General features: G+C 41.1%; 1 protein-coding gene across 1 annotated transcript in view; it reads left to right on the top strand.

The window, feature by feature from the left end:
- Positions 1 to 14275, top strand: part of OBSCN (obscurin, cytoskeletal calmodulin and titin-interacting RhoGEF) — a 216267-nt gene that overhangs the window by 80140 nt on the left and 121852 nt on the right. The window contains 1 exon segment of the mRNA XM_070460853.1: positions 12396 to 12671. Within this exon segment, the coding sequence (XP_070316954.1) occupies positions 12396 to 12671 (276 nt within the window).

Here is a 14275-nt window from a genome sequence, read left to right as displayed (position 1 = left end):
ATTGGCCTTCTCTCAGAAGTGAACTTTGAATTACAAAATTTGAGGTTTTTGGGAGGTTGTTCCTCCCTTTTCCTGGATATAGAAGCTCCAGTTGGCCATAGATAGAAAAAAAACAGACATGTTTTCTTGTCACTTCCTTGCAAAGGGAAGAAACAGAGGATGACTGATGGAAATCGCTGTGCTACTTTGGGTGATCTTAGATCAAAGATGGTGTTGCCTTTGTCTTCTAACAGACTCTATGTTCCATGTCAGTATTCCTGTCCGTGTTACACTGATGCATTTAGAAATGGAAAGGAAAAAGTCACAGCTGCCACGTCAGTCGGCATTGCTAATGAGGATATACTGCCCTCGCAGCCTCTGACTGGCAAAGCAGTCTTGATTTCGTTGCATTTTCGTAGCGGTCAGTAAGACTCTCTGCCTCATGCATCGTACCTCAAGCACAGGACGGTCTAAAAAATCAGGTTACTCTTCTGGGAAGAGGATCTTCATGCCAATATAGAGATGGCCTGCTATCCCACATTTTTTTTTCCTTTTTTTAAGAAAAAATTATTAATTTTTAATTGAAAGATAATTACTTAATAGAGTTTTGTTGTTTTCTGTCAAACATCAACATGAATCAGCCATAGTTATACATGTGTCCCCTCCCTCTCATCTCCTGCCCCATCCCACGCTTCTGGGTTGATACGGAGGCCCTATTTGAGTTTCCTGAGACATACAGCAGATTCCCGTTGGCTCTCTATTTTACGTACAGTGATATAAGTTTCCGTGTTATAGCTCACTCTCTCCTCCCCTCTCCCCATGTCCATAAGTCTGTTCTCTGTCTGTGTCTCCATTGCTGCCCTGCAAATAGGTTCATCAGTACCATCTTTCTAGATTCCATATATATACATGTTAGTGTACAATATCTATCTTTGTCTTTCTGACTTACTTCACTCTATAATAGGCTCTAGGTTCATCCACCTCGTTAGAACCGACTCAAATGCATTTCTTTCTATGGCTGATATTCCGTTGTATATATGTACTACAACTTCTTTATCTATTCATCTGTCAATGGACATCTAGGTTGCTTCCATATTCTAGCAATTGTAAATGGTGCTGCAATGAACATTGGAGCACATGTGTCTTTTTCAGTTTTGGTTTCCTCAGGGGTATATGCCTAGGAGTGGGATTGCTGGGTCATGTGGTGATTTTTTTTATTCCTAGTTTTTTTTAAGGAATCTCCATACTGTCTTCCATGGTGGCTGTATCAATTTACATTCCCACCAACAGTGCAAGAGTGTTCCCTTTTCTCCACACCCTCTCCAGGGTTTATTGTTTGTAGACTTTTTGATGGCCATTCTGATTGGTGTGAGGTGATCTCTTACTGTAGTTTTGATTTGATTTCTCTAATAATGAGCAGTGTTGAGCATCTTTTCATGTGTTTGTTGGCCATCTGTATGTCTTCTTTGGAGAAATGTCTGTTTAGGTCTTTTTCCCACTTTTTGGTTGGGCTGTTTGTTTTCCTGGTATTGAGTTGTATGAGCTGCTTGTATATTTTGGAAATTAATCCTTTGTCAATTGTTTCATTTGCTGTTATTTTCTCCTATTCTGAGGGTTGTCTTTTCACCATATTTGTAGTTTCCTTTGCTGTGCAAAAGCTTTTAAGTTTAACTAGGGCCCACTTGTTTACTTTTGTTTTTATTTCCAGTACTCCAAGAGGTGGGTCATAGAAGATCTTGCTTTGATTTATGTCATTGAATGTTCTGCCTATGCTTTCCTCTAAGAGTTTTATAGTTTTATAGTTTCTGATCTTGCATTTAGGTCTTTAATCCATTTTGAATTTATCTTTGTGTATGGTGTTAAAAAGTGTTCTAATTCCATTCTTTTACACGTAACTGTCCAATTTCCCAGCACCATTTATTGAAGAGGCTGTCTTTGCCGCATTGTATATTCTTGCCTCCTTTGTCAAAAATAAGGTACCCATAGGTGCATGGGTTTATTTCTGGGCTTTCTGTCTTGTTCCATTAGTCTATACTTCTGTTTTTGTGCCAGTACCATACTGTCTTGATGACTGTAGCTTTGTGGTATAATCTGAAGTCAGGAAGGTTGATTCCTCCAGCTCCATTCTTCTTTCTCAAGACTGCTTTGGCTATTTGGGGTCTTTTGTGTTTCCATGTGAATTGTGAAATACTTTGTTCTAGTTCTGTGAAAAATGCCATTGGTAATTTGACAGGGATCTCATTGAATCCATAGAGTGCATTTTGTAGTATAGTCATTTTCACAATACTGATTATTTCTACCCAGGAACATGGAATATCTCCCCATCTGTTTATGTTGTCTTTGATTTCTTTCATCAGTGTCTTATAATTTTCTCTATGCAGTTCTTTTGTCACCTTAGGTAGGTTTATTCCTAGATATTTTATTATTTTTGTTGCAATGGTGAATGGGATTGATCCCTTAATTTCTCTTTCTTATTTTTCATTGTTAGTATATATGAATGCAAGTGATTTCTATGTATTGAGTTTGTATCCTATGACTTTGCTCAATTCACTGATTAGCTTTAGTAATTTTCTGATAGTATCTTTAGGATTTTCTATGTGTAGTATCATGTCATCTGCAAACAGTGACAGATTTATTTCTTTTTTTCCAATTTGAATTCCTTTTATTTCTTTTTTTTCTCTGATTGCTGTAGCTAGGACTTTGTAAACTATGTTGAATAATAGTGGTGAAAGTGGACACCCTTGTCTTTTTCCTGATCTTAGGGGGAATGCTTTTGGTTTTTCACCATTGAGAATAATGTTTGCTGTAGGCTTATCATATATGGCCTTTACTGTGTTGAGGTAGGTTCCTTCTCTGCCCATTTTTTGAAGAGTTTTAATCATAAATGGGTGCTGAATTTTGTCAAAGGCTTTTTCTGCATCTATTGAGATTATCATATGATTTTTATCTTTCAGTTTGTTAATATTATGCATCACATTGATTTGTGTATACTGAAGAATCCTTGCATCCCTGAAATAAACCCAACTTGATATGGTTATGAGCTTTTTAATGTGTTGTTGAATTCTGTTTACTAGAATTTGTTGAGGATTTTTGTATTTATTTTCATCAGTAATATTGGCCTGTAGTTTTCTCTGTGGTTTTGGTATCAGGGTGATGGTGGCCTCATAGAATGAGTTTGGAAGTGTTCCTTCCTCTGCAATTTTTTGAAAGAGTTTTAGAAGAATATGTATTAGCTCTTCTCTATGTGTTTGATTAGAATTCACCTCTGAAGCCATCTGTTCCTTGGGCTTTGGTTTTTGGGGGATTTTTGATCACAGTTTTGATATCAGTGCTTGTGGATTGGGTTGTTCATTATTTCTATTTCTTCCTGCTTCAGTCTTGAAAGATTTAACTTTTCTAAAAATCTATCCATTTCTTCCAGTTTATCCATTTTATTGCCATTAAGTTGCTCATAATAGTCTTATAATCCTTTGTAGTTCTGTATTGTTGTAACCTCTCCTTTTTCATTTCTAATTTTGTTGATTTGTTTCTTCTCTCTTTTTTTCTCCATGAGTCTGGCTAAAGGTTTATCAATTTTATCTCCTCAAAGGATGAGCTTTTAGTTTTATTAATTTTTACTATTGTTTCTTTCATTTATTTTTCATTTATTTCTGCTCTAATCTTTGTGATTTCTTTCCTTCTGCTGATTTGGGAGTCTTTTTATTCTTCTTTTTCCAGTTGTTTTAGGTGTAAAGTTAGGTTGTCTATTCAATGTTTTTCTTGTCTCTTGAGGTAGGATTGTATTGCTATAAACTTCCCTCTTAGAACTGCTTTTGCTGCATCCCATAGGTTTTGGGTTGTCATGTTTTCATTGTTATTTATTTCTAGGAATTTTTTTATTTCCCTTTTGATTTCTTTAGTAACCTGTTCATTATTTAGAAACATATTGTTTAATCTCCTTGTGTTTGTGTTTTTTACAGTTTTTTTTTCTTATAATTGATATCTAGTCTCATAGAGTTGTGGTCAGAAAAGATGCTTGACATGACTTCAATTTTCTTAAATTCCTGAGGTTTGATTTGTGACCCAAGATGTGGTCTATCCTGGAGAATGTTCGTGTGCACTTGAGAAGAAGGTGTATTCTTCTGCATTTGGATGGACTGTCCTGAAGACATCAATGAGATCCATCTCATCTAATGTATCAATTAAGACTCGTCTTCCTTATTAATTTTCTTTTTTGATGATCTGTCCATTGATGTGAGTGGGGTGTTAAAGTCTTCTGCTATTATTGTGTTACTGGCAATTTCTCCTTTTATGTCTGTTAGTGTTTGTCTTGTGTATTGAGGTGCTCCTGTGTTGGGTGCATAGGTATTTACAGTTGTTATGTCTTCCTCTTGGATTGATCCCTTGATCATTATGTAGTATGCTTACTTATCTCTTGTAACATTCTTTATTTCAAGGTCTGTTTTATTTGATATGAAGATTGCTATTCCAGCTTTCTTTTGCTTCCCATTTGCATGAAATATATTTTTCTATCCTCTCACTTTCAGTCTATATGTGTCTTTAGGTATGAAGTGGGTTTCGTGTAGACAGCATATGTATGGGTCTTGATTTTGTATCCATTCAGCCAGTCTGTGTCTTTTGGTTGGAGCATTTAATCCATTTACATTTAAAGTAATTATTTATATATATGTTCCTATTTCCATTTTCTTAATTGTTTGTGGTTTGTTTCTGTAGATCTTTTTCTTATTTTGTGTTTCTTGACTATAAAGTCCCTTTAACATTTCTTGTAAAGCTGATTTAGTGGTACTGAATTCTCTTAACTTTTGCTTATCTGTAAAGCTTTTGATTTCTCCATCAATTTTGAATGAAATTCTTGCCAGGCAGAGTAATCTTGGTTGTACATTTTTCCCTTTTAGTACTTTAAGTATATCCTGCCATTCCCTTCTGGCCTGCAGAGTTTCTGCTGGCAGATCAGCTGTTAAATGTATGGGGTTTCCTTTGTATGTTACTTGTAGCTTTTCCCTTGCTGCTTTTAATATTCTTTCTTTGTGTTTAACCTTTGTTAGTTTGATTAGTGTGTGTCTTGGCATGTTTGTCTTTGGGTTTATCCTGTATGGGACTCTTTGCACCTCTTGGATTTGATTGACTATTTCCTTTTCTATGTTGGGGAAATTTTCAACTATAATCTCTTAAAAATTTTTTCTTATACCCTTTTTTTTTCTCTTCTTCTTCTGGGATCCCTGTAATTCAAATTTTGGTGCATTAAATATTGTTCCAGAGATCTCTGAGACTGTCCTCAGTTCTTTTCATTCTTTTTACTTTATTCTGCTCTTCAGCATTTATTTCCACCATTTTATCTTTCAGCTCACTGATCCATTCTTCTGTTTCAGATATTCTGCTCTTGACTCCTTCTAGAGTATTTTTAATTTCAGTAATTGTGTTGTTTGTATCTGTATGTTTATTCTTTAATTATTCTAGCTCTTTGTTAATTGATTAAAAATTTCTTGCATTTTCTCCATTTTATTTTCAAGGTTTTGTACCATCTTTATTATCAATATTCTGAATTCTTTTTCAGGTAGTTTATTTATTTTCTCTTCATTTATTTGGACTTGTGTGTTTCTGGTTTGTTCCTTCCTTTGTGCAGTACTTCTGTCTTTTCATTATTTTTTTAAACTTATTATGTTTGAGGTCTCCTTTTTCCAGGAGAAAAGAATTCAAGGTGAATTCTTTCTTCCTTTCGGTTTCTGCCCTCGTAAGTTTGGTCCAGTGGTTTGTGTCAGCTTTGTGTAGGGTGTGATTTGTGCTTGCATGTGGTGGGAGGCAGTGAGTTTTTCTTCTTCCTCTGATGGGCAGGACTGAGTAAGGTGGTCATCCTGTCTACTGACGATTGGGTTTTTTTTTTGTCTTTTTTGTTGTTTGGATGAGGCACCCTGCACAGGGTGCTACTGGTAGTTGGGGATGTCAGGTCTTGTATTCCAGTGGTTGCCTTTGTGGGAGTTCTCCCTACGTGGTACTCCCTAGGGTTAGGAGTTCTCTGCTGGTCTAGGGTCTTGGAGTCATCACTCCCACTCCAAAGGCTCGGGGCTGGATCTCTGGCCAGGAACTGAGATTCCACAGGTGGGTGGTTATGGCATTAAATGGGATTAAAACAAATGCCCCAAAAGGAGAAACCAAAGATGAACCCCAGACAAATGGCAATTACAAAATCAGGCAAATAATGATTAAAATAATGGACAATACACACATACATAAACACCCATAAGCAAAATCAAAACAGTCCAACAAAAATAAAGTACAACAGACCGACCCAGTGAACAAAAGAAGCCAAAAATGATATCCACCAGTTAAGAACAAAACTAACTAAAGCACAAACTGGAAAACAAAACTAAAGCAAGATACCAACTGGGGGATAAAGCAATGAAAACAAACCTAACAAATATGGTGAGAAAAAGAAAAGAAAGAAAGAACAGAAATGTAAAGTTAAATAGAGGCAGATAAAGATTTATATATATTAAAGATTAACTGCAAGGGGGAAAGAACAGTAGGAAAAGCAAACAAAAATAAATGTAGGAAAAATAATGTTTTAAAATCTTTTTAAAAAAATTAAAGAGGAAAATAAAGGAAAACTATAGAACTGCAAAAGGCCAAAGTTCTGCAAAAGGCAGAAGTTTATAACAGAAATAAAAATTGTGATTGAGAAAAAAAAATCTCATAAGCTTAAATAGATTTCATAGTGCTAATAAAATCAACAACTACAACGGGGTAGGGGAGGTAGGGAAAAAAAGAGAAAAAAAAAAATCCAGAAGCAACTGCAGAGCAAGTCAAAACATGAGAATAATAGCTGTTTTTCTTGAGTCACTGCTGTCAGAGTCCTTTCCCTCGCTGGGGGTCACAGTCCTCCTCACTCCCCAGGATGGCCTTCAACAGTGTGCTGGTCTCTGGACCTGCTGTGGGGGCAGCTCAGACTCTGATCTGCTCCTACTCCTGTGTGTTCTTGCCTCCAGTGCCCACAGCTATCAGAACTAGTGCATTTTCTTTTGTGGGAGCTCTCAGTGACCTCTTATATATTCCATAGACACAGAGTCTGCCCAGTTGATCCTGTGGATTTAATCTGCAGCTTGTGCAGCTGGTGGGAAGGTTTTGGGTCTTCTTCCTTAGCCACACTGCCCCCGGGTTTCAGCTGTGGTTTTATTTCCACCTCTGCATGTGGGTCGTCCACTGGGGTTTGCTCCTGAGGCTGCCCTGGAGGACTTGGATTTGCCCCTGTGAGGGCCAGGTGTGGAGGTGGGGCAGCTGCTTGGGTCGCAGGGGTTCTGGCAGCACCAGGTACTCAGGGGGGTTGGCGGCTACGGCAGCAGGAAATATAGTGCTCTAGAAGAAAAATAAATGCAAAAAGGCAAAATGGTTGTCTAAGGAGGCCTTACAAATAGCTGAGAAAAAACCACTACAATATTGTAAAGTAATTAGCCTCCAATTAAAATAAATAAATTTTTTAAAAAAATTTTTAAAAAGAGAAGAAAAGCTAAAGGCAAAGGAGAAAAGGAAAGATATACCCATCTGAAGAAAAGTTCCAAAGAAAAGCAAGGAGAGACAAAAAAGCCTTCCTCAGTGATCAGTTCAAACAAATAGAGGAAAACAATAGAATAGGAAAAACTAGAGATCTCTTCAAGAAAATTAGAGATACCAAGGGAACATTTCATGCGAAGATGGGCACAATAAAGGACAGAAGTGGTATGGACCTAAAAGAAGCAGGAGATATTAAGAAAAGATGGCAGGAACATACAGAAGAGCTATACAAAAAAAGATCCTAATGACCCAGTTAATCACAATGGTGTGATCACTCACCTAGAGCCAGACATCCTGGAGTGCGAAGTCAAGTGGCCCTTAGGAAGCATCACTACGAACAAAGCTAGTGAAGGTTATGGAATTCTAGCCAAGCTATTTCAAATCCTGAAAGATGATGCCGTGAAAGTGCTGCACTCAATATGCCAGCAAATTTGGAAAACTCAGCAGTGGCCACAGGACTGGAAAAGGTCAGTTTTCATTCCAATCCCAAGAAAGGTGATGGCAAAGAATGTTCAAACTACAACACAATTGCACTCATCCCACATGCTAGCAAAGTAATGCTCAAAATTCTTCTGAGGAAGTTTTCAACAGTACGTGAATGGTGATCTTCCAGATGTTTAAGCTGGATTTAGAAAAGGCAGAGGAACCAGAGATCAAATTGCTAACATCTGTTGGATCATCAAAAAAGCAAGAAAATTCCAGAAAAACATCTACTTCTAAAAAAAAAAACAAAAAAATCTACTTCTGCTTTGTTGACTACGCCAAAGCCTTTGACTATGTGGGTCACAGCAAACTGTGGAGCATTCTTAAAGAGATGGGAATACCAGACTAGCTGACCTGCCTCCTGAGAAATCTGTATGCAGGTTAGGAAGCAACAGTTAGAACTGGACATGGAACAATGGACTGGTTCCAAATTGGGAAAGGTGTACATTAAGGCATGTATATTGTCACACTGCTTATTTAACTTATATGCAGAGTACATCATGAGAAATGCCAGGCTGGATGAAGCACAAGCTGGAATCAAAATTTCTGGGAGAAATATCAATAACCTCAGATATGCAGATGACACCACCTTTATGGCAGAAAGCAAAGAGGAGCTGAAGAGCCTCTTGATGAAAGTGACAGAGGAGAGTGAAAAAGCTGGCTTGAAATTTGGCATTCAAAAAATTAAGATCATGGCATCTGGTCCCATCATCCCATGGCAAATAGATGGGGAAACAATGGAAACAGTGCCAAACTTTATTTTCTTAGGCTCCAAAATCACTGCAGATGGTGACTGCAGTCATGAAGTTAAGACGCTTGCTCCTTGGAAGAAAAGCTGTGACAAACCTAGACAGCATATTAAAAAGCAGAGACATTAATTTGCTGACAAAAGTCCATCTAGTCAAGGCTATAGTTTTTCCAGTGGTCATGTATGGATGTGAGCGTTGGACCATAAAGAAAGCTGAAAGCTGAAGAATTGATGCTTTTGAACTGTGGTGTTGGAGAAGACTCTTGAGAGTCCCTTGGACAGCAAGGAGATCCAACCAGTGAGTCCTAAAGGAAATCAACCCTGAGTATTCATTGGAAGGGCTGATTTTGAAGCTGAAGCTCCAGTACTTTGGCCACCTGATGCAAAGTAGTGACTCGTTGGAAAAAGCCCTGATGCTGGGAAAGATTGAAGGCAGGAAAGAAGGGGATGACAGAGGAGATAGTTGGATGTCATCACTGACTCGATGGACATGAGTTGAGCAAATTCCAGCAGTTGCTGATAAACAGGGAAGCCTGGTGTGCTGCTGTCCATGGGGTCGCAGAGTTAAACACGACTCAGCAACTGAACTGAACTGAGAAGGATATGGCAACCCACTCCAGCTTTCTTGCCTGGAGAACCCCTGTGACAGAGAAGCCTGCCAGGCCACAGTCTGCAGGGTCGCAGAATTGACAGGACTGAAGCGCCCTGTGCCTTGCATAGATGCAAGTCTGTTTTTTTTTTTTTTGCCTGTGGCAGTTCTGCCCCAGTGGGGTTGAGCATGGAGGTGGCAGAGCTGCTTGGGTCATGAGGACGCAGGCAGTACCAAGTGCGCAGGGACGTGGAGTCTGTTGGCTGCAGGAGTTATGGCCTTATCAGTCTTTTTCTAGCCTCTGGCGGCTGGCAGTCAGAAGGCCTCTTTGTCTCATCTTTCTCCATTGCTCTGCCCATTCGGGGTCCTCCTCTGTAGATGGGTGCATCAGGCACATAAAGGGGCACCTGGGTGGGGTCCCACTCTGTAATTTGGTGCGTCAGACGTTTGATGGGCCAGCCTCTCTATTGTTCAGCTGCTGATGCTGGCGTGTGAGGAGAGAGAGGCTATGGTGATGGCTCCACCCCCTATGCATGACTCAGCAGTATTGCCTTGCTTCCATGGCTGCCCGGCTTTCCTCCACAGGCGTTTCCAACCATAATCTCCTCCCTCGCATCCCTTCAATCCGTCTTTCCGCAGTCAACAGCAGCCCTCGCCCTGGGATTGCTTCACAATCCCTACTCTCCAGCTCACAGCTGCTGCGCCTTATAGGGGACCTGCGTCCTTGTCCAGGGTACATATGGCTGCGGCAAGGACTGTCTGATTCTCATTCCATTTAGGCTGCCACAGATTAGCTGTTTCACTCTCAGCCTTAAATGGTTGCCCCAGTGTGGGGATCGGACCCCTGCTTCAGTTTCCCTACCCACCGAGGGCAGGTCCAGTCCTACTAACACTCCTGTTTTTCCCTAGTTCCTTCCTCCTACTGAGTTTTGCGTGGGTCTATATATCCTTTTCCGGTGGTCAGGTACTCCTGCCTGCTCTCAGCTGGTGTTCTGCATGCACTTCTGGGTCTGAAGGCGTACTCCTGATGCATCCGTGGAGGGAGATGTATTCCACGTCCACCTGCTCCTCTGCCACCCCACGTTAATCACTAGGTGCTTACCTCTGACATTTTGTGATCATGCCAGGGTAGGTTGGTTTGTGGGTGTGTGTGTTCCCCAGATCCCACCATGCAACTTTGTTAAATGTGGTTTTTGGAGCATGTTAGTGAGTATTCTAAGGTAAAACCATTTGAAAATAGTGAAGTGTGGCTAAATCTTAGTAATCTCTATGAAAATCAGATACAGGAAGATAAAAGAAAATCAAAGATATGACATGTGAATCAGTAAGACCACTGATGAAAATCTTCTCAGCCCTGTAGTTCTCTGGTACACTATACAAAATATCTGGAAACTGCTGTTCCACTGGACATGGTTTCAAAAAACTAAAAGTGGATATGCTGATAATAGGATGATTAACTCAGACCATCCTTAAAGATAAACTATTAGAATGCATATGATTCTTGCATAGGATTAATGTGTAAAAAATTAACATGGAAGAAACATTTCTGTGTCTAAGTCCTGGCAAGGTGTGCTTGGGAAAAAAAATGAAATTTGTGTGAAAGCATTTGACTAGCTCAGTTGTATCATGTTTCTAATTCCAGGTCTGATCAATCTTGCCAAGAGGCTGTGTGTGGGGAAATTATTCTGGATTCTTGAGAGACAGTTAAAGGTTGCAAGAGATGGATAGAAATCCAATGGGGGGAAAAAATAAAAAATGTTTTTTAACAATCAAAATGGAAGAAAATTTGTTTTTCCAGTGGTCTGATGGAAGAATAACAGGCAGATTGCAAAGGCAAAATACAGCCCAGTATGTCATTTTCTTGAAGAAGAGCATGGCAGGAGCATTTACCGTTACCCAACGTCAAAAAATTATTACAGGGCTACAGTCATCAAGATAAGGGATCCCAGTGCTGGGTTGGTTACCACAACCAAGGAACAGAATAGTGAACTCAGAAACAGTCCTTGCAGAAGTGGAATCTTGCATCACCCATTCCTACCGACCCTCCACATCTTCCATTTGTTACTGTGTTGTCTATTGAGAACCAGGGGAAGGATGTTGTCCTCCAAAAATGGTGGGTGGACCTCTGCACCATACAGAAAAATTTTGTACTAGCAGTTCACACCACACTCATAAGTCAACTTGAGGTGGGTTAGGCATCTCAGTGTTAAAGATAAAACCCCAAAATCCACAGATGCTAATGTGGTTTCTTCAAGACTTAAGGTAAAAAGATTTCTTGAATACACATGCTCTATGCTTAAAGGGACGAAATGGCTATTGTGACAGTATTGGAGGAAAAACTATTGGAGAACTGGATCAGAGTGAAAATGCCAGTTACACAATTGAGAATATCCTTAAATCCTACCTATGTGTCAGTCTCTGGTATTTAAATTGACAAAGAGTGGCCAGATGTGAATTGAGAGAAGAGAGAACCTATTAGTAAGTGGGCAAAGAATTTGAATAGTGTCACCAATGAGAAAAAAACAAGAATGGTGAACCCAGTCCTAAGGGGGAGGTGCTTGCTTCTTCATTCCTCAGACAAAGACAAAGAAAGCCACAGGGAGATGCAGGCACTCCCCCAGATTGCCACCAGCCGAGAATCCTGAGAGTCGGCAAGGGCGGCAGCCTCAGCCATCTCCAGGACTGCAGGTGAAAGGTTCCTGCATAGTAGTATGAAGACTGGGGCACCATCTGGGAATGTTGGGGAACAGTTGCCTCAAGACCTGCAGATGCCATGAGCAAGGGAAAAATCTGTTCCAATGACTGCCCACCCCAAGGAGTACTCCCAGGGACCCATGAGAGAATGCATAAATTGTGTCCCTGTTGCTGAGAAAGGCAGGGGGACCTCTGCAGGGCACAGGGCTGTTGCAAAGCCTGGAGAAGTCTCCAGCTCCACCATCCCCTTTCCTGACTGCCCCCCACCAGCTCCCCATCCAGGTCTTCTCTGCCCGGGGCTGCCGTCCTGACTGTGATGGGGTCTCTGACCCTGTGTATCCCCTTCTGTGTCCTCAGAGCCCTCGCTGGTGTTTGCCAAGGAGCAGCCAGCATGCAGTGACGTGCAGGCCGTGGCGGGAACCAGCGCCACGCTGAGCTGCGAGGTGGCCCAGGCCCAGACGGAGGTGACGTGGTACAAGGACGGCAAGAAGCTGAGTTCGAGCTCGAAAGTGCGTGTGGAGGCCACGGGCCGTGGGCGGCGGCTGGTGGTGCAGCAGGCGGGCCAGGCGGACGCCGGGGAATACAGCTGCGAGGCCGGGGGCCAGAAGGTCTCCTTCCACCTGGACGTCACAGGTCAGTCCTGGAGGAGGATGCTGGGCTAGGCTGTGCAGGCGATCAGAGGACTGGCTACGTGCCTCACCAAACATGCGTGCGCTTGCCTGGATCCTTCATCTCATCAAGCCTCCCTGTCTTTCGTGTCCCATCTTAGTCCCTGCGGGAGGGTAATTGGGGAAGGTGTGCATGCAATGAAGAGGGGCCGTTTCTGCCCAGATCTTTTCCTGGCAGTGAGGTTCAATACCTCTGTCTTAGCACCTGCCCAGAACCTAATGGTTATTCCTAGTGTTGAGACCCTGGGTCTCTTTGGGCTTGGGGGCTGAGGTGGACCTGGAGATACGTGCCTTCCATCCCCTCGTAAGTCTCTCCTTAACACCCAGCACATTCTCTCATGTTGCCCCTCTTGACAACCTCTCAGTTGTCAAGAGGTGTTTCAATTTGGTGGATCCTGATCATGAGAAATACTGGCTGCACAATCCTACTTGAAATTCTCTTAGGGGTGAACTTTGGATGATGAAATTTGAGGTTTCTGGAAGGCCTTTTCTTCCTTTCCTGGATATAGAAGGGCCAGTTGCCTAGAGATAGCAGGAAATAGGCCCAGTTTGTTGTCACATATTTTCAAAGGGAAGGAAAAAGGGCTGATTGGTAGAGAGTCATCTGTGCTATTTAGGCTGATCTTAGATAAAAGATGCTTTTGCCTCTTTCTTCAAAAAGGTTGGATTTTCCCATCAGCACTCCTTTTTGCATTCCGCTGAGGGAATTAGGAACAGAAGGGAACACGTTCACTTCTGCCACGTCAGTAGTCTTTACTAAGAAGGAGTTACTGTCCTAGCAACCTCTGACTGGCAAAGCAGTGCTTATTTCCTTGCAGTTTCCTGATGGTCAGTGAGTGTCTCTGTCTTGTGACTGGAAGATAGGGCAGTCTTGGAAATCAGCTTATTCTGCTTCCCGGAAGAGTCTCGTGCCAAAGAGGGATGGGCTGCCATTTCACATTTACTCCTAGGTGCTGACACATAATTTGAGACACTGCCAATATAGAATTATTTGTGGATGTGAATAGATACCTCAGATCCCACAGTTCATCTTTATAGAATGTGTTTTTTGGAGCACACTAGAGAGTATTTGAAATTATAACTTTTAAAAACTTGTGAAATGTGGCTAAATCATTGTAAGCTCTATGAACACAAGAAGATAGAAGTCAAAGTGTTGTAAGACGTGTCAATCAGTAGGACCAATAATGAAAAGTCTTCTTAGCCCTGTAGATCTCTGGTTGTTTCTGATGTTTTTTATTTGCAAGTCATGTCTAACACTTTCATGACCCTGTGGACTGCAGTTCACCCTGCTCCTCTGTCCATGGGATTTCCCAGGTAAGAATACTAGAGTGGGTTGCCATTTCCTTCTCTAGGGGATCTTCCTGGCCCAGGGATCAAACTTGCATCTCCTGCACTGCAGGCAGATTATTTATTGCCCAGCCACCAGTGAAACCAGTTCTCTGGTACACTGTACAAAACGTCCTGGAAAACTGTTATTCTGTGTTTTTTTTTTTCCATTTATTTTTATTAGTTGGAGGCTAATTACTTTACATCATTGCAGTGGTTTTTGTCATACATTGAAGTGAATTA

Source organism: Odocoileus virginianus, chromosome 3 (assembly GCF_023699985.2).
Source record: "Odocoileus virginianus isolate 20LAN1187 ecotype Illinois chromosome 3, Ovbor_1.2, whole genome shotgun sequence".
Lineage (NCBI taxonomy): Eukaryota > Metazoa > Chordata > Mammalia > Artiodactyla > Cervidae > Odocoileus > Odocoileus virginianus.
The sequence above is the reverse complement of the archived record's forward strand: the minus strand, read 5'-3'. Positions and strand labels throughout refer to the sequence as shown.